This window comes from Anguilla rostrata, chromosome 8 (assembly GCF_018555375.3).
Source record: "Anguilla rostrata isolate EN2019 chromosome 8, ASM1855537v3, whole genome shotgun sequence".
Classification (NCBI taxonomy): Eukaryota; Metazoa; Chordata; class Actinopteri; order Anguilliformes; family Anguillidae; genus Anguilla; species Anguilla rostrata.
In genome coordinates this window covers 14606119-14624578 of record NC_057940.1, presented here as the reverse complement: position 1 = coordinate 14624578, position 18460 = coordinate 14606119, and the positions used below count along the sequence as shown (strand labels likewise).

General features: G+C 47.0%; 3 protein-coding genes across 5 annotated transcripts; 1 reads left to right on the top strand and 2 right to left on the bottom strand.

Moving 5' to 3' along the window:
- The first annotated feature begins 182 nt into the window (after positions 1–182).
- On the top strand, positions 183–8652 carry LOC135260894 (ranBP-type and C3HC4-type zinc finger-containing protein 1-like). 2 transcript variants are annotated; one of them, XM_064346605.1, is made up of 9 exons: positions 183–884; positions 1923–2097; positions 2473–2562; positions 2981–3122; positions 3377–3467; positions 3619–3901; positions 4351–4463; positions 6497–6622; positions 7229–8652. In XM_064346605.1, the coding sequence occupies exons 1-9, from the start codon at positions 624–626 to the stop codon at positions 7319–7321; spliced, it is 1374 nt and encodes a 457-aa protein (XP_064202675.1). In that variant the 5' UTR covers positions 183–623; the 3' UTR covers positions 7322–8652. The 2 variants fall into 2 exon arrangements, with proteins under 2 accessions (XP_064202675.1, XP_064202676.1); XM_064346606.1 differs by having other exon boundaries at positions 192–586.
- A 516-nt stretch (positions 8653–9168) lies between these two features.
- Positions 9169–15430, bottom strand: gpaa1 (glycosylphosphatidylinositol anchor attachment 1). Of its 2 annotated transcripts, none has more exons than XM_064346597.1 (13): positions 15285–15430; positions 14498–14607; positions 14040–14219; positions 13660–13771; positions 13294–13441; positions 13089–13190; positions 12635–12831; positions 11857–12053; positions 11349–11502; positions 10983–11054; positions 10518–10714; positions 10265–10435; positions 9169–9991 (listed from the first exon to the last, which is right to left on the bottom strand). In XM_064346597.1, exons 2-13 carry the CDS (start codon positions 14569–14571, stop codon positions 9748–9750), a joined length of 1848 nt encoding a protein of 615 aa, XP_064202667.1. In that variant the 5' UTR covers positions 14572–14607; positions 15285–15430; the 3' UTR covers positions 9169–9747. The 2 variants fall into 2 exon arrangements, with proteins under 2 accessions (XP_064202667.1, XP_064202668.1); XM_064346598.1 differs by lacking the exon at positions 15285–15430 and adding an exon at positions 15135–15248.
- A 448-nt stretch (positions 15431–15878) lies between these two features.
- On the bottom strand, positions 15879–18355 carry exosc4 (exosome component 4). Its single transcript, XM_064346608.1, has 3 exons — positions 18076–18355; positions 17319–17525; positions 15879–16899 (listed from the first exon to the last, which is right to left on the bottom strand). The coding sequence occupies exons 1-3, from the start codon at positions 18244–18246 to the stop codon at positions 16540–16542; spliced, it is 738 nt and encodes a 245-aa protein (XP_064202678.1). The 5' UTR covers positions 18247–18355; the 3' UTR covers positions 15879–16539.
- Between the last annotated feature and the right edge of the window lie 105 nt (positions 18356–18460).

Here is an 18460-nt window from a genome sequence, read left to right as displayed (position 1 = left end):
GAAGTCCAAAATACTTGATACCAAAATACTTGCAGGAGAAGCCTTTCTAGCCTTCGGGACAGGAGTCCCCACACTGCTCTGACTCTGAGGGATCCATGAGGAAATTTTAATTATTTGACACTTCGATGTAGAGTTTGAATTTTAACATTCTCTTCAGATGGTAAAATGAAAAAAAGAAGCATTTGCATATAATACGATGCACTATCCATGTGAAATAAGAGGACGCGTTCTTCACGGCAAACTCGCTCGTTGGATACAAGGTTTTCTTCTTGCATTGTATGAGGAAGAGGAGCGCGATGTGTAGTTCAGTCTAGTGTCAACTAATGACTTAATTTCCCCCTAGTACAAGCAGGTGGGGCCGAGTGCTTACGCTGCACCAAGTTAGGACCGTATCTTCGAGGACGGAGTTTCATGGGAGGCAGAGAAAGGGCGGACTGGTTTCCTGTTGTTTTGGGACGCCCTGTGTGATATCTGACTGGGGAAATGAAGTGGAGGAGCCTGCACATTTCTTCGCTCACATAAACAAAGGATACCGTCAGACGTGCTGGGTCACCGCGGTGGAGAAAGTCATCATTTAAACGCCGTGGTAAGACGTCCCCTCCCCCGCCTGGAGGGCCAGCGTCATGGCGCTGAGCTCGGGCGGGTGGGCTCACACGCCTCCACCGGCACCATCCCCGCCTGTACCCCGGGCCATGCCTTCGCAGGCCAGCTGCCACACCGTGTTAATGTCGGTGCGGGTGTCAGTGTGCCATTCAGGGATCCGTCCGTTATGTCTTCCTGGAGCCGGAGATGAGTGCCTCCGCCTTCAGCTTAGCATGGACCCGGGCCGGGCCGGGGAATTCCGCCTTGCCCTGAGGGACGCTAACGGTACCCGTAGGAGTGTGGTAAGAGACTGTCGTGCAGTGGTTGTTGTGTTGCTAGCGTGTTTTCGGTCGAGTGTAATTTGTAGCTCGTGGCGTGTTCACAAGTATGCCTCTATGTGCGTAACGTTGTCGCAGTCGACATTTAGTAAAAGTGAACACGGTTAGACTAACCGAAACACAGCAACGGTAAATCATGTGTTGTTTTTAGCAATTGGGCCAACAGTTCCCTTCGGCGGTTCGTGTCGTGATAGTTTGCCACCAATACGCTCACGAAGTAAGATCTGTGTGACATCGACCAGAATTCAGTGGACTATAAACCACTGGAGACCCTGAGAGCTGGTACGACTCTCGCCAGTGTTATTTTACCAGTTTGGATAATATGGTAGATCAGTGAGTTAAAATGACTGCATATCGTCATCATCTTTGCTGTGGCATGCTGTTTGAGTCTGTGTTTGTTGAGACGATGTGTTCCATCTACACGTCATTCAGAGTGACCATTGGTATTGTTACGACTGTCACCTTAGGTGTTCGTTTCTTCGTGTGATGTTCTGAGGTCTTCTGCATGCACTCAGCAAACTAGAAGTCTTGACATTTCATCTGATGCATAATTGTGATTCCCACATGCGTAGACATTTCCCTTGCCAATGAATTTTTATGTAGTAGGTTATTTTGTTGGAGGGTTATACCAGTAAGTATATCTCAAACTGACACCGTTTAAAAACTTGTATTGCCAAAAATGTTCTTTAGGTGCAATTATTTCTGACAAAAGACTTGTTAATTGTGGGTGAGTCAGATTTATTATCCCAAAACTCAATTAAGTATAAATGATTGGCGGATAACTTTATGCCTTTATTTCACTGGAAAAGTAACGGATGGCCAAAATAGTTTTAGAGGGTATGCTAAAGATTCTCTTCAGTGTTGTCAGTAATGGGAAGCATCTTTGTGAAAACCACTTTCCCTCCTCACTATCCCCCATTCTTTCGCATTCCCTGTCTGTCTTCTATCACTCCCTGTTTCCTCTTGCTCCCTAACACTTTTTTTCATCTCTCTCTCTCTCAGCCTATCGTGGAGTTCGATCTGCGCTCTGTGCGTTACGAGGTCAAGTCCCCGCGTTGTCACGAGCTGTGTCTGGACACACCCCCCCACGACCGCATCAGCTTCAACTTCTGCTGTGAGAAGGAGGCGCAGGAGTGGGCCACCGTGGTGATGTCATCCCTGAGGGAGGCCCACAGAGGTATGTTTGTTGCGGGTGCAAGGGTGGACAAAGACAAGGTAGTTCATGTTGCTTTTATTTTGTTCTCTTGGGAGTCCAGCTGCTACCTCGCCATTGACCTTTGTTGCTGTTTGGTCCCTTCTAGTGTTCATGTTTCGCACCATCCTTCTTGACTAAATACACACATCACTTTTCACCAGAGTTGTTCTGTAGTACCCTGGGTCCCCTTTGTCTGTTTGTCTGTTTGTTGCGAGGCTGAGTTAGTTTGATTCTGCCTCTGGTAACGCGTTTTGCACAATAGCTGCACATCCACCACTGTCACTTACCCCACATTCCCTCAAGTTGACAATCCCAGCCACGTTGTTTCTTCGCTCTCTCTCTGTCTCTCTCTCTCAGTGGCAGACAGCTCCCCCCTGCTGGTCGATGAGAAACAGCCCAACCCGGAGCCTGCAGAACAGCATGGTTCTCTCCCCTTATACAGCACAGGTCAGCTGTGGCCCTCTCTCTTTCCCTGCTCTGTCTCTGCTGCCCACTTCCTGTCGGCCCCTTCCTGCCTCTCCCCCCTGTGCTTTGTCGCATTTAGCGCACAAGAACATGCAATGACAAGAACAGGCCATTCAGCCCATCTACGCTCCTGACTGACCTGCTGCAGGGATACTCAAATCTGGCCCTCGAGGTCAGTAGTACTGCTGGTGTCCCAGGTTTAAATCGGTCCTGATTAGAGGGGATGAGTGAAAACCAACTATATCACGGGCCTCCAGGGCCAGATTTGAGTTTACCGGACTATATGGCTATGCTCAGCGCCTTTGTCTTAGTCATGTGCCTTGATGCCTCATGCTATCCCACTTCCCTTTGCTCTCTGGCCCTTTTTTTTTTTTTTTTTTGCCTCTCTCCATTCCTCCAGAGGAGCTGTGTGTGGAGCTGACGCGAGCCATCGAAGCAGGGGACACGCAGGCTGCTTCACAGCTGGCCACAACCCTGGCCCGCCAGCAGGTGGCGCTCAAGATGCAGCTCTCTGAGAAGAACTACATGGACACAGAGATAAGGTGAGATAAGGGTGCCCGAGTCACTACACCGAACCCACTGCCGGATTCTGTAAAATGCTAATGACTGAAGCCCTTTGATGACCAAGGATTGAAGTCCTGAGGAGGAACTGTAAGAATGGAATCTACAAGTGCTCAGCGCAGCATTCCTCCAAAGTAATCAATGGTTGCGGCCCAATTTGTGTGGTCATCAGAATCGCTGGGGTTTCGGCCAATGGGAGAGCACTGTGTGACCGACCTCTCTCTCTCTCTTTTAGTCTGGCTGTGGCGGTGGAGGACGCTTCCTCTTCCTGTTGCATCACGGTGAAAGTCTTCCCCCACATGACCATTGCGTCGCTCAAGCAGCAGGTTCGGCCAAATTCTCCAGCCAGGGCTTACCTACGTTAAATGTGCCTGTGGTGAAAAAGGCTTTCGCCGCTGTTGGGTTCCAGTGTTTTGATTGGCCGGATGTGGGATGAGCTCAGTGAGCGGTTGGGTGACGCGCGTCTCGCTGTCTCAGGTGTTCCTGGAGTACGGGTTCCACCCGCGGGTGCAGCGCTGGGTGATCGGGCAGTGCCTGTGCGCGGAGCCGCGCTCGCTGGCGTCCTACGGGGTGCGGCGGGACCGGGACACGGCCTTCCTGTACCTCCTCTCGGCGCGCCAGGCCCGTCTGAGCCGCCAGATGTGCCAGCAGGACCAGGAGAGCGCCCTGCTGGCCCCCCCACCGCCCAGCAACGGGCCCGCGTCCCAGGACTGGAGGGGCTACAGCACCTTGCCCTCCAGACTGTCCCACGGCACCACGGGTGAGCCACACTGATGCACTGTAATACTGTAACACCCTGAAGCATTTTAGCACTGTAACACCCTGTAACACACCAGTGCCCTGTGACTCTGTAACACCATTTTGCATTGTAACTCCCTGTAGCACACTGATTCATTGTAACACCCTGTGCCACCCTGATGCATTTTAACACTGTAACACCCTGTAACACACTAATATTCTGTGAAACTGTAACATAATTTTGCATTCTAACTCCCTGTAACACACTTATGTATTGTAACACTGTAACACCCTGATGCATTGCAACACCTTGTAACAGCCTGATGCTCTGTTGCACCATAACACGCTGTTGCACAGCAACTAACACACAAGCAGTGGAGAGGCACACATTGAGTGAGCTGCAGGTACGAAATTTGCTGATTCGTGCTTACGTTTCTTTGTTGTATTTATGTCTTGTGATTGGTTGTTTAGGCAATAGTGGGGGCGGGTCTGAGAGACTTGGTGTTGGTGAAATCCGGGACCTCCTGAACCTTGACCAGCTACATCTGAATGAAGCCCCAGTCCCAAATAATCCAAAAACACAGGTACCTACATACATAAGCCGCGTTTCCACCGCAGGAACTATACCCCGGAACTAGGAACCTTTTGAGGAACTCAGTGCGTTTCCACCGCAGGAACTAGGGTCTAAATTTAGTTCTGGGGGCTTTGTTTTACCCCCCAAAACGTTCCTGCTCGGGGGGTAGTACTTTCCGAAAGTACAGGAACCTTTTGGGTGGAGCTTGCAGCGCTGAACATTTCTGATTGGTCGAGTACTCGTAGCATTTGTGTTGTATTTATTTTCCGCCATTACCCGCCATGTTTGAAAATATGCAGCGGCAAACCAATTTATTTTCATAATAACTTCAAATCAAACTTGTATGTTATGCGGCGCAGTAGGCTACTTTTGGTTATAGCCTGTCAACGTCTTGGAATTATAACGTGTGCTCTTCTGTTCTTTTCTTGCTTTAGTATTCCTTTTATAAAATGCTAAGCATTCGTGCTGGGACAGCAGATTACGTAGGCTACCAAAACATTCAAACGGATTAATTCGGTTGCTGAATATTTTCTTCCTGATTTTCTTTGTTAGCCCGTTGTAATTGACTCAAAACGTTTGATACAGTTATGTGAGGTATGCGGTAGTTCTGCATAATTAACATTGGTGATACAGTACAAGCAAACTGGAAATCACCTTCCGCACTTTTTATCCGGGTAAAATAACAGGTTAATTCTAGTAATCTTCCCTTTAGCTTTTTCAGACTGCCGTAATTTTACTCAATTTTACTGCCATTTTTCAATTGCACGAAAAGACCAGGAAGACTATGGACTCGTTTATGGTGCATGGTTCGCATCTGGAGGGCACACTTCGCTGCTCGGCTAGCAGTAGCCTAACTTCGAAGGAAGGCAAACGGTGGCTGTACCACTACTAATTTACATTTTCACGCAAGTCCGAGTTTTCGTTCTATTCTTGTCATTTTGCGATTAGCCTATATGGAATTGACGACGAGAAAGTAATAAAACAGCAAATTGTTTACAACGTGTGCATGTTTTCTGCTGTTAATGAATGTGTTTGAGAGGATATATGAAAATCAATAAATACAAAAGTAACCATATATAGTCATTGTTGGTAATCCGTTGTATATAAGTGGAATAAACCCCTCCGGGCTGTCCCGGTTATTAGAAAATAATGTAGGCTACTTCGGTGGTAATATGGGGTTACAGAAGAAATCATATGACAGATGGACCGACGACAACGTCAGTGGGCTAATTTGCCTAATCTTCGCGGTACTTTAGACCCCGGTGGAAACGCAGACAACCATTGGCTGAAGGAACCTTTTAGTTCCTGGTAAAGTAGTTCCTGGGACTGAAAGTTCCGGGTAATTTTGGTGGAAACGCGGCTATACTGAAACACACACTCCAGTATCACACAAAAATACCTACATACTGTAAACACAACCAAAACACACCTGTCTACATTACACATTGCCACACTTCTGCTCTTATTAAACAAGAAGTCCACCCTATGGCATGCTTATCCAGGTAATAACTGTTCAATATGATACATGGGTACCATTTACCTAAACGCCAAGGTAGTTTTTTAGTTGTCTTATAGTTACAGATACGCAGCTACTTCTTGTATACACCAAAGCACTGATGTTCAGTACCCATACAGGAAGTTAAATGTCATGAAATGCAGGCTTGATAGCAGCTCACCTTTAGCATAAAAACATATAACATTTCCCCTTGTCCCTAGATACAGTACACAAACACAGATATTAACTAACACACCAAAACACACCTACGTGTTCTTATCTCTCGCACTCTTGTCATCTTAATTATTTTGTGTTCCTCTCTTTCTGTCTCTCATTGCTCTCCTTCTTTTCTTTCTCCATCTTTTGCTTTCTCTGCCTATCCCTTCTGTCTTTCTGTCCTTCCCTTCCTCCCTGCCTCTCTCCTTCCCTTTGTCTCTCTGTCCGTCTTTTCTCCTCTCCTCTGTCTCTGTCCTTCTCTTCCTACTTCTTTCTGTCGCACTCTTCCTCCCTCTCTCTCTGTCCTTCTCTCCCTCCCTCCCTCTCTCCAGCTGGGATGGTCGTGTCCCTCGTGTACCTTCATAAACAAGCCCACTCGTCCCGGCTGTGAGATCTGCAGCACTGACCGGCCCCCGAGCTACAGACAGGACCCGCCGGACCCACACCGCCTGCACCAGGTAGGGACTCACCTGCAGGCGTGCTGATCCAGGATCAGCGTAGCCTTTCGGATGGTAGTGCATCAGGCTTGGATGTGGGCAGGGGAGGGCCCCAAACAGGGAGGCCTGGAATGAGGGGGGGGTGGGGCTCAGAAGTCTGGGACTGAAAGGTTTGCTTTGAAAGGGGCCCGTAGAGACTGCATATGCAAAGGGCCCAGAATTCTGGGCTTACAACCCTGCACTGAGGTCTAGATTTATCCCGTCTAGCTGGGGGGATCGGAGTAAATACTCCTACTACACTTGAAGGAAGGAAGTAATTTCTTCTTAAAACCAACACATTTCCTTCTATAAATTGTGTCCGTATTTCATAAAACAAGGGCAAAGGACAATATGTTTTAATAATGGATGACCTCATTGAAAGGTTAAAATATTCAAAGACACAATGGCATATGTGCATGTCCATTCGAAACTAAGAATATAAAATGAATGCTGTCAGTCATTCAGGTGGAAGTATGCATTGGTCTGTAGCCGGCATTGTTTGTCCTGTGAGATTGTACAGATTTCCTAGGGCTGAAGCAGAGTCCCACATACTTACCTCTGCTTCGCTCCTGTCTGTCCGTTTCCAAGGAGAAAGGGAGGAGGGAAGAGCTGGGTGGGGCGGCAGCACTGAACGGATCGCTGCAGTATAACCAAAACCCGCCGCACGACCAGGACTACTGACCACACCCACACACAGACTGCATACCATGAACCTGCCCACAGACAGGACTACTGACCACATCCACACACAGACTGCATACCATGAACCTGCCCACAGACAGGACTACTGACCACATCCACACACAGACTGCATACCATGAACCTGCCCACAGACAGGACTACTGACCACACCCACACACAGACTGCACACCATGAACCTGTCCACAGACAGGACTACTGACCACACCCACACACAGACTGCATACCATGAATCTGCCCACAGACAGGACTACTGACCACACCCACACACAGACTGCACACCATGAACCTGTCCACAGACAGGACTACTGACCACACCCACACACAGACTGCATACCATGAATCTGCCCACAGACAGGACTACTGACCACACCCACACAACAGACTTCATACCATGAACCTGTCCATAGACAGGATTACTGACCACACCCTCACACAGACTGCATACCATGAATCTGCCCATAGACAGGACTACTGACCACACTCACACACAGACTGGATACCATGAATCTGCCCAAAGACAGGACTGGCATACAACACACCACACAGGTATGTATACACAAACATATACAGACTCATGCCTTGTACTGCAAATACGTACTTGGTGTACTAACCATCGCCAGTAGTTGGTTGACTTGCATTCTGGTGCAGAGACCGAAGCAAACTGAAGCATAGGTACCCCCTGCAGCCCAAAGCAGGAACCGCGGTTTATACTGTGCTACGATAGTCCCTGTACTGACTGATAACACTCATGCTGTAGAGCGGGCAACAGATTTCTTTTCAGCATGGGAGTATTGTCAGTTGTGTAAGGACTGGTTGTTTTATTTGTGCAAGAAAAAATAATATGTGGATATGTAATATACGAGATGTATTGTTTCTGTTTGTCATTCTGTCTAAATTTACTGTGAACGTGTGTGCTGAAAGCTCCTCCCACCCTCCCGGTGATGTCATGTGTACTGGTGCCAGCTCATCTGAGGGGAGGAGGGGTGGTTGGTCCAAAGGACCAACAGCTCATTGCCAGTGTTTTAAAGTGCTTTTATTTTAAATGGCATTGTATTAAGTGTTGTATTATGTAAATATGAGTCAAGGACATGCCCGGTGAGTCGTGTGCACGAATCACTGGCATAGTTCTGTGAGCGCCAGTCATTGCAGGGTAGTTCTGGAGCAATCGGAAAAGGCCTGTGGCTTTCAAAACGAGCAAAAGTATGTAAATGCGTGTAAAGAAATGACGATGCATCATCTGTTGAGTTCCTTAGGAGAAATGCAGATAACATGTATTATTGTAAAAGACCTATTAAAATGTTTAAAATTTATGTAAATGCATTATCCTGCCTTTTTTATGCCTTATGTTACTGTTCACCTCTTCCAGAACACTCTTATCCTTATCCCCAACGTAAATTAATTGCTGAAATAATTATTTAAGAAGAAAGGGTATACTGCAGGTAAGGCTTAATAGAACCTTTTACCATGTCCTCTAGGCAGCCAAGCAGCATTGCTTTATTCACTTTCAACCCAACCAAAGGCCTGATTTACTGAGACCTTAGCATGTGCAAAACGTTATGATTGGTCATGGTATTTGTTCTGCACCACTCATTGGGTTTGCATGTGCAAGCCAGACTGCAGGAAGATTAGGCTATTAAAGGTCAACTTCCAGACTATCAGCAATTTAACATCTGGAGTGAAGACTAATTTAGGCTATGCATTAACTGGCTAAATATAACTGACTAAATCTCCCCTGGAACATTAATCTAAAAATCATGGAGTACATGGTGGGAGGGACCAGTCTCTTAACATGACCAGTCCGGTTGTGATAAAATTACAACACACTGTTACAGGGGGGAAAAAAAACAATTTTTATTTATAAATTATCATGGGGATACAGAAAATGTTAAAACAAAAATGTATAAAAACATTAAAACTCGTGATCAGTAGTTGCCACAGTGGCTGTCTCCCAGGCGATCGGCAGTCCGGTGTTTGGTAAAGGACGGGGATTAGGCGATGTATTTCCCATGATCAGTTACATAGCCTTGACTTAATGAGATGCTCATCAAAGCCAGGCCTGACTCCGGTTTTGGTTGTAGTGTAAAAGCTTGCACAATGGCCCTCTGCTGCCAGTCTTAACACAGCCTAACACTGCCACCACACGGGCGACCTCTGACCTCACCCCCACACACAGCCATCACTCCTCTCCCCTGATCTCCTCCACAGCCATCACCCTCAGTCTAGGCCCCTACCCTCAAAATTCACCCAATCCTCAGCCTCGGTAGTCCCACAGAACTCACTGCTGTAATTAGTTTCCTAACCCAGGTGATCTGAGCATGTGGTACTCCAGCCAGACACCCCTCTCCCCTTCCCGCCCTGACCCATTTGAAGCCGGGCCCCTCCCGCTGACTCCTCCCCTGTCAGGTCTACTTCCAGAACAGGATGTTCCACAGTAGAAGCCAGCAGGGGTAGACAAACAGGGAGAGCAGGGGGTAGACCAGGGAGCCGTACAGGCTGTGGTCCAGGATGCCCTGGGAGATGACGGACAGGAAGATGTTCCAGCCGTCCAGCAGGGACACCGGAGTCTCCTGAAGCTCCTGGTACACGAACACACAGTAGAGCAGCGTGAAGCCAGGGCTCAGAGCCACCATCAGGAAGGCATACAGCACCCTGGATGGGACAGGGAGAGAGACAATGTTACTACATTCACAAAGAGCATCTTCTACTGGACAGCACCTTCACTGCAGAGTGACTGTAATGACAGATAAGAACATTACTACACTTAGACAGAGCACCTCAACAGGCCAGAGAGAATGTGGAATACTACTAAACACATTACAGTTGTAGCCCCCACTTGGGGGAATGAGGGAGTGTGTTACCTGGGCAGGTGTGGGTGATGAAAGCAGAGTTGTGCTTGTGTGAGAGAATGAGGGAGTGTGTTACCTGGGCACGTGTGGGGTGACGAAGGCAGCGATGGGCACCAGCGTGAGGGCCAGGATGAATCCCAGGGAGAAGTTGATGAGGGCGGTGCATCCCAGCAGGACGGCCATGTACAGCACCGCCACCAGCTTCAGCACCCTCCAGCCCTGTTCAGTGCCCTCGCCCGACAGCACCCTGAGGGGGAGAGAGAGCATGCGTGTGTGCATGTGTGTGTACGTGTGTGTGCGTATCGGTGTGTGGGTGTGCGTGCGCGTACCTGTGTGTGTTGTGGGGCAGGGCCAGGCCAGCTGTGTAGATGGCGATGGCGGTCAGGACGACGGCCTCGGTCTCGGACACAGGGAAGTGCTCCACGGCCGTCTCCTGGGACAGGACGGGCAGCATGTACAGAGCCCCGCCCGTCAGGTGACTGATCACCACCGGGGTCAGGACTGAGAGAACTCCGGTGCTGGATGCCTGACACGAGAGGGGAGGGGGGGGGGTGAAAAGACAAGCCACTCCAAGTCTACAAAGTTATAATGGCTGGTGCACAAGCACACATACACATACACACACGCTTGATCTCATCTACGGCAGTTATATGCAGTAGCAGTGCAAGGCAGTCGTCAATATGCTGTAGTAGTGTAATGCAGTCAAGGTTACATGAAGTAGCAGTGTAATAGAGTCAAGGTTACATGCAGTAGCAGTGTAAGGCAGTCACAGTGATATTCATTGAGTGACTAACCTGCTCCCCCTCAGCAAGTCCATCTTCCATGCCTGTGGCCAGAGTCCCCAGCTGAACCCACAGGTCCAGTGCATACACTGCAGTCAAGAACAACGCTGACCAACTTGAGAAGAACACCACTACCCAACATCCTCCTCTGTACCTTCAATCTCTCCCTCTCATTCCTCTACACTGTCCCACTCTCACCATCTGTTCATTCCAGCCCTTCCCAGCTATCCTGAATCTACTTCCCCCTCCTCTTGAGCTTTCCGGGCTCAGCCGCCATCAGCACTTTGACCTGCAGCACACACACACACATTCCAATCTCCTTAGTCCAGAATGTTCCCATGAGTTGAGCTGAAGAACCCAGAAAAATTTAGAGGATACTCGAAGCAGCAGAATCAGGGTCAGCAGTCCAAAGGCCGGCATGTAGTAACCGATGGAGACGAAGCGCGACAGCGATGGCAGCAGGTAGAAGAAGTAGGACTGATGCAGCCGCTCCAGGAGGTTGTTCAGCTTCCGGAACATTCCTTCCAGCAGCCTGAGAAAGAAACACACACACACACACACACAGTTATAAATCTACATTAAATTAATTCATATGTCTCAGATGTGTATCAGTGTCAATTAGTTTGTGAACATAATGTATGTGTGTAAGTTTTGGATACATACAGTATATTAGTGGTGTGTGCCAAATGTCTGAACCTGTATGAAGAACAGGGGGAAACTCGGTCTCTATGGACCAATTAACAGACTGGAAACGTTGGAAACTAACAAGTGTACATGGGTTTGAGTGTGTCACTAGGGCCATTCAGATCACAACTATTTAGTGTCAGTGCATCACGCAAGGACACGCCCACTCTGAACAGGGCTGGCCCACCTAATGGACACTCACTTCCCAACGGTGGTGACATCGGTCTTGTACTGGCGGAAGCTGTTGATGCCGCGGACGGAGACTGCCTCGATGTGGTAGCGCAGGAAGAGGCCGTGGTCGCCCCAGGGCCGCCCGCTGGCCTGCTTCAGCACCATGAGCAGCATGGTCTGCACAGCGTGGTTGTACCCTGAGGAGGAGTCCCAGTCGTTTCTCTGGAGCTGGAGGGCAGGGGGCAGGGTAAGTCTACAGTGGTCCAGTATAGCAAAGGGTTGGAAAATTTCCAGTAAATTCCTGGAAACTTTCCAGAAACTTTCCATGTGAAGTTAAGCTTGGGAATTTAATAAATTTTGCCCAATCGCAATATACAATGTTAGCTTCTAGTAATGAATCATTTTTGAGGTGAGATACACATAAGGTGATTCTAGATATTGAGCAGGTTTTGGTTAAAATATCCCCACTTCATGGAAATTCAGTTGAATTACAACCCTGCTCTTTGCACTCTTCCATCTCATGTGTCGTGCACTCTTAGCTCATGCACAGATAATTGTCAGCATCCCATTTCATTACTTCAGAAATATAATGTAGAATATAAGTCTAATTGGAAATGGTATTTATTTGTACTGGTAATTTCTAGAAAAGGGCTGTACATGATTTGAAAATTGACCAGGGGAAAGTGTTTAGTTGGACATTCTATAGGCATCTGTCATATCAAAGCTTGGTAAGTACAATCCAAAATTTCCCTGGGTTTTGTCCCCTTGTGGAGTAAACATTGGTGATGTGTAAGGTGCTCAGTCTTTACCTTCCCCTGGATAGTACACAGCACGCCGATCTTCTGGCAGAAGGCGTAGAACAGGTTGGCCAGGTCCAGGTTGGGCAGCTGCCCGTTCAGCCCCTCCAGCACCAGGTCCAAACTGGTGACCACATCACTGCTGAGCTCCAATGACATAGCTGCCTGGATGGAGCCCGCCCTGCCATGTAGTGGAGTCCAGCTCATCCCTGAGTACATACACAAACACACAAACGCACACACACACACACACACACACACACGATCACACACACGAGCGCGCACCCACACACGATACAAACACACACACAAAACACACTGCTTTCAGTTACAGCTGTTACCAAGTAGAACAGCACAGCGTCCTTACAAAAGAACATATGACAGAACTTATACAGTAGAGAAAGAATCAGCAAAGCCACATATATTACAATAGATATACACAGGGTAGGAGTGCTGTGGAACCCACCGGTAGTGTTGGTGTGATGGTAGCCCTCAAGCCAAGCCTGCATCCCTATCAGGTCATGCTCATTCACCAGGAAGATGATGTCCTTGGCCCAGTAAATCTGACCTGCAAAAGCAACAGGCGCACACACACACATCTGTATACACTGATCACATACACAGCATGTGTATGGGAGAATAGAAGCAGTGTTCCAGTCAGTCGCTCTCACCCCTGAAGTACTGTGCCAGACCCAGCAGGAGCCCCACAGCCTGGTTGTTGCTGTTGCCTGGACTGCAGGGGGCGCTCAAAACCAGCGCTTCAGTACGTGGGGCTCGTGGGGCCCGGAGGATTCCATACACATTAGTCCCACGCACCATCTGGGGGTAGGGTGTCCATTTGAAGGAGAAAAGGAACACCAGTTAGTACCAGAATGAGACGTGAAAATATAAAAGAAATTTAAATAGATGGTAAAAAAAAACTTTGAAATACAATCAAAATGGTAATTTTGGCAATTGGCAATAAAGACAATGTGAAATATTCCTAACTCAGTTTTTTATTCAGCAATGCGTGTGTGTGTTTCTTCAGGTGTACTCACGTATCTCTCCTTGTCCTCATCAGGGAAAGGCAGGGTGCGAGAGAAGCTCTGTGTGAAAACCTCCAGACCCCTTGACTGCATAGCCTTCACCAGCCAGTCTACTGGCATCCCACTGAGAGAGAGAGAGAGACATGAAAACAATAGGAAAGAAACATTGACTTTTATGTGCCCTTCTCATTGATAGTTATATTCTGATGAACATGGAATTAATAGATTTACAGATTAATTTACCATTGAGCATATTCAGTTTGAATATAAATTTGAATTTGGGGTGTGGGCAAAGATGCAGAGAGAGAATAGAGAAGGTAGAAGGAGAGAAAGAGGCAGGAGAGTTCCTGCCCGTCTCTCTCATTAGGAAGTGGGTAAAAAAGGATACTCACTCTGCCTTCTTCTTGTGAGCAGCAAACTCTCTGGCAGTTGCCAGGGCCCTCTCGCCCGTCCCAAACTTCTCCTCCACCATAGTGGACCCCATGGCATTCTCAGACATGTAGGTGCGCAGGGTGAAAGGTTCGAACGCAAGGCCCATGAACCATGCCACACCTGCCAGGTAGCACACCACGCTGAAAGGAACAGAGAGGAGACAGGGTTGGGGGAAAGAGAGAGCGATGGAGAGAAAAGACAAGTTATCATTTTCAATTAAATTACCCTAGTAATGCCCAACTGACATCCTTTCCACAGCGTGATAACAAAATAAAGAGAAGCTAGACAGAATAGTGCAGAGAGGGAGATATCAGACAGAGTTATGGACCAAATGGTTTCACACAGGAATACCCGTAAAGAAAAAGTCATTTGAATTGTACATAATGGAGCCTTCTCCAGGTGACCTAACCAGACTCACCAAAGTGGGGTGTTGAGCCGAGTAAGGAGGTTGGTCAGGGCCCTCCTGCGATTGGGATCTGACAGCAGACCCATCTCACTGGCCTTTCTGAGCAGGCGCAGAGCAGGAGCCTGGAGACACCGAAACACACCTCACCTCATCAGTCCAGCTGAAGCACCTTCCATTGTGTGGAAATTGTGTGAACGTCCACCCTACCTTGCTCTTCAGCTTCTTCTATCTAGTGTTTCATCACGCGCATAATTTATCACGTCAAGCCTACTTACCGCCTTGTCAATTAGAGTAGCAAGAAAATCATTTAGAGCAGGAGGAAAGTTATCAATATTCTTAACGCATCAATGATCCCGTACGGTAATAGCTTTAGCACAAATGAGAAGCAATTAAAGTAGTAAGTGTATGAAAGAATTCATACACACATTCAAACGAATGTTCTCAAGCCACGCCTGTGACGAGACGAATGCGTTCATTGGGATGGCATAATTTATTAAAAGGGTGACATTTGGAGGTAAAGTCACACAAGGTATACATTGTGTAGTATAAATCTCCAGCAACAAGAACAAAATTTTAATTATTCGAGAATTAAAAATTCAGCAAAGCAGGTGAATTTCAATGAATAGGTGATGGGAACGTCCTGGCTTACCCTATTGATTGGTTTCGTTGGAAGCTAGCTCGCCAGCTAACAGTGTCGTGCTACATCAGCTAATCATAAAATGCAACTTGTTATAATATCGAACGCATTACGTGTTTGTGAATCTAATACAAAACGCAAACATTTTCCTAAACGTCTTACCTTCCCAAGCAAAATGCACGCCGAAGCAGAAAACACCCAGACTGCAGCAAGTGCAGCTACTGTTCTTGTTCCTGGTTTCCAGCCGGCTAAGTAACGCTTCGGACCCACTTCCGGTAAATACCGAAAATATGCTTGATGCAATGTTCTTATACAGTTCAGTGGCTTGATGTTACGCTATCTGTTGGACTGGAGGAATATACTAGGTGCACTTTCTTGCCCTACCAGTTTCTCGTTCTTTTTAAACTGGAACTTTTTTTGTTTCACCTAGTTTTACGTTTCGCTTTTAGCCAACGTGTCGTTTTTTCTGTTACGATACCTTAGTATACCGTATGGGCTGACTGCCCACATCGGTATGCTATCGATGTTTTGAACGGGGTGTATGACAGGGATATTACTTCTAAACTTAAATGGAAAACTGGACTACATGAGCATAACTCCAACACAGTATTTTTGATGTACAATATGCTGTGCACCTATACTTATGAGATGCTCTGCGAGATTCACACTAGTGGTTCATCTGATTTACTATCAAATGCACATACAATTTTTGTTAATTAACTGACACGGGTGCTGAACAAATACACAAAACAGAAGTTATGTAAGTATAGTTTATCAAATAAACAAAAAAAAAAAACTACAGAACACTAAAACTACTAGCCTTATGATAAACAAGTGGACTCGACAAGACCACTTTTTTTTAACCGAATGACACGGCTGCATTTTGAAATGAACATTTGGAGTAAGTCTATGCTCATATGAATTTCCTGATATTTGGCTTCTTGACTTGCAAGTATGGGCATGTGTCCATAAGTTAAACAGAGGAAGAATTTTCAGGACTAGTAGTATATATGATCAACACTCAACCTCCAGTTGGGGTCTGGTCCTCTGCCCTTTTGCTAGTTACATTCACATTAATAACTGCCTGAATCCCTCACCAGAACAAGCCATGAAATACAAGCACAGCAAGTCACCCAGTCATTAACAACTGTGTGCATCAGTGATGTTTCAAATACAGAAATTAAAAATAATGCCTTATTTTCTTTGTGCCTAGGCCTAGACGATCTTTATCCACTCTGAAGTGTATGGGAGCAAACAAAAGCTCTTACTACCCTTTACATTTATATCTAAACTTCTCTTTCATAGCAGTTGCTCATTCTCTCACTTTGTTTCTCTATCTTTCCTTAACACATACCCCTCTCATTATCCCTGTTCTATCTCTAAGCTTTAACTCTTCCTACTCTCTCCAGACTTCCCCTCAGTCCCTGGTCAGAACAGAGACCTCCTGTAGATGCTGCCTGACAACGCTGTCCAGCACATCACTCAGACCCTTGCAGGCAGTCATGGCTGCCTCGATGAGCGTGTCCAGGTGGTCTTGGTGCAGGCGAGCGTCCATCTGCAGGAGGGCGATCTGGCCGCTTCGGGGAAGCAGAGCAAGGGCAAGAGAGGTACCCCCGCCGCTCTCTTCCGCGTGGCACAGGTCCGCCAGGGGCGTGTCCTCCACGAAGCCAGCGCTGCACGCACACACGTAGTCTCGCATTGGGATGCCTGCATCAATCACCGCCAGGGTAGCAGCATTCACACATGCACTGTAGTTCCCCCCATCTGACTGCAGGATCTGAGAGAGGGAGAATAGCTTCAGGCATCATGGCTTGCTGTGTTCTAGTTCTCACTGCAATTACACAACACATCTGGCAAAAAACTGATTCATCATACTGTACACAGGTAGGGCATACGTAGCAACTGTCCTCAGATTCATGTCTTCCAACAGGCAACATTTCACAGTGATCACTTCATTATTAAATTTAAGGCATAACAATTTTGAGCAGGTGGAGGCCACAAATAGTTATCTGTGTAACAGTTTACTAAAAACCAAGAACTGTAAAAAAAATTTATGGTGCTAGAGGGTTAAGAGGCCTAAAAGGTTGCACAGACTAGGACATAACTACTACATCTTAAGTAGAATAGAATAATATCCAGTAAAGCAGCTCATTACACCAGTGAGTTCATCTCAATACTATTGGCATTACTATTAACCTTGACGTAGATATCAATCTGGGAGCGAGGGTACAGTTGAGTCAGTACAGCTGCCTCAAAGGTCTGCTTGAGGTGAAGGCTCATCTCACTTGACTTGCGATCACCGTGAGGCCTCCTCTTCCTCTCTGCTGTGCTGAAGGTGGCCATGCTGTACTGGCAGTTGATGACAGCGCGGTCGTGCAGAGTCTTACTGCGTGAACCACGCACCTGAGAAACAGCATAGAGAGTCAAGAGGATACCTTCTGAACCTTGTATATCTCATAAGTCAGTTATTAGGTTAACGCAACTGCTGGGCTAATTAGTGCTTTCACTTCTTACCCCCCATAACTTAATGCCACTCGTGCAATTATGGCTATTTTTTAAAATAATTTTATATATGCCAATGTGGATTTCATGTCTACCTGCCACTCCCCTGTTATTTTCTTCTAGATATCAAAATCAAGCTACCCAGGGTAGATATCTGGGGCAGGTAACTTATCTCAAGATGCATGTCACTTTTCTGACATGTTGAAAAGGTTTATTGGCTACATGCTAGCAGGCTATCTCGTCAGCTAATTTAGCTATCTAATATAAAAACATCGCGGATGGTAATATTCTATACACTAGCTATACAGGTTAGGTAACTGGCAAGTTTAAGTTATCCATGTGTAGCTTTCTAACTAGCACATATTTGCAACAACGGTACACAATTGTTTGCTATCTAGACAGCCAGGTTAATTACAACGCCAGTCGCCCGTTCCCTTATCCGGCATCTCACCTCGTGAGGGCCATATACCACCGCCAAGGCTTTGGTGTTCCCCTGCTCGATGTAGGCTGACCCATCCGCTTGTGCAAAAACGCCCATGCGGGCTTGCACTTTTCGAAGTTCGGATGGTTTCCTCCCGTCCAGTCGGTACCCTTGGTCCGACAACAACTCCAAGCCAGCCATGTTTGCTTTGAGATCAACGAGTCAGACTTTCACATGCGCACGTGTGGTTGTAAACTACAATACCCATAATACAATAGCCTACGGCACAGCGGTTGTCGTTTTCGTACTCGCCGTTAACTTCGGAGCACAAAACAATAAAACTATACTTTTAGAATAAATACATATTGGAATGTTGTTTTTATAGCAAACATATTTCAACAATTAGCTAACAAGT

What these genes read in the sequence shown, in the direction of transcription:
- LOC135260894 (XM_064346605.1), top strand. Translation starts at nt 624, where the DNA reads ATGGCGCTGAGCTCGGGCGGGTGGGCTCACACGCCTCCACCGGCACCA. An exon ending in CCTGAGGGAGGCCCACAGAG is followed by an intron (nt 2,098 to 2,472) that starts GTATGTTTGTTG and finishes TCTCTCTCTCAG; the next exon opens with TGGCAGACAGCTCCCCCCTG. An exon ending in TCTCCCCTTATACAGCACAG is followed by an intron (nt 2,563 to 2,980) that starts GTCAGCTGTGGC and finishes CCATTCCTCCAG; the next exon opens with AGGAGCTGTGTGTGGAGCTG.
- gpaa1 (XM_064346597.1), bottom strand. Translation starts at nt 14,571, where the DNA reads ATGGGTCTGCTGTCAGATCCCAATCGCAGGAGGGCCCTGACCAACCTC. An exon ending in CCATCACACCAACACTACCG is followed by an intron (nt 12,832 to 13,088) that starts GTGGGTTCCACA and finishes GTATGTACTCAG; the next exon opens with GGATGAGCTGGACTCCACTA. An exon ending in GACTTGCTGAGGGGGAGCAG is followed by an intron (nt 10,715 to 10,982) that starts GTTAGTCACTCA and finishes CTCTCGTGTCAG; the next exon opens with GCATCCAGCACCGGAGTTCT.
- exosc4 (XM_064346608.1), bottom strand. Translation starts at nt 18,246, where the DNA reads ATGGCTGGCTTGGAGTTGTTGTCGGACCAAGGGTACCGACTGGACGGG. An exon ending in TGGTATATGGCCCTCACGAG is followed by an intron (nt 17,526 to 18,075) that starts GTGAGATGCCGG and finishes GCTGTTTCTCAG; the next exon opens with GTGCGTGGTTCACGCAGTAA. An exon ending in AGATTGATATCTACGTCAAG is followed by an intron (nt 16,900 to 17,318) that starts GTTAATAGTAAT and finishes TCCCTCTCTCAG; the next exon opens with ATCCTGCAGTCAGATGGGGG.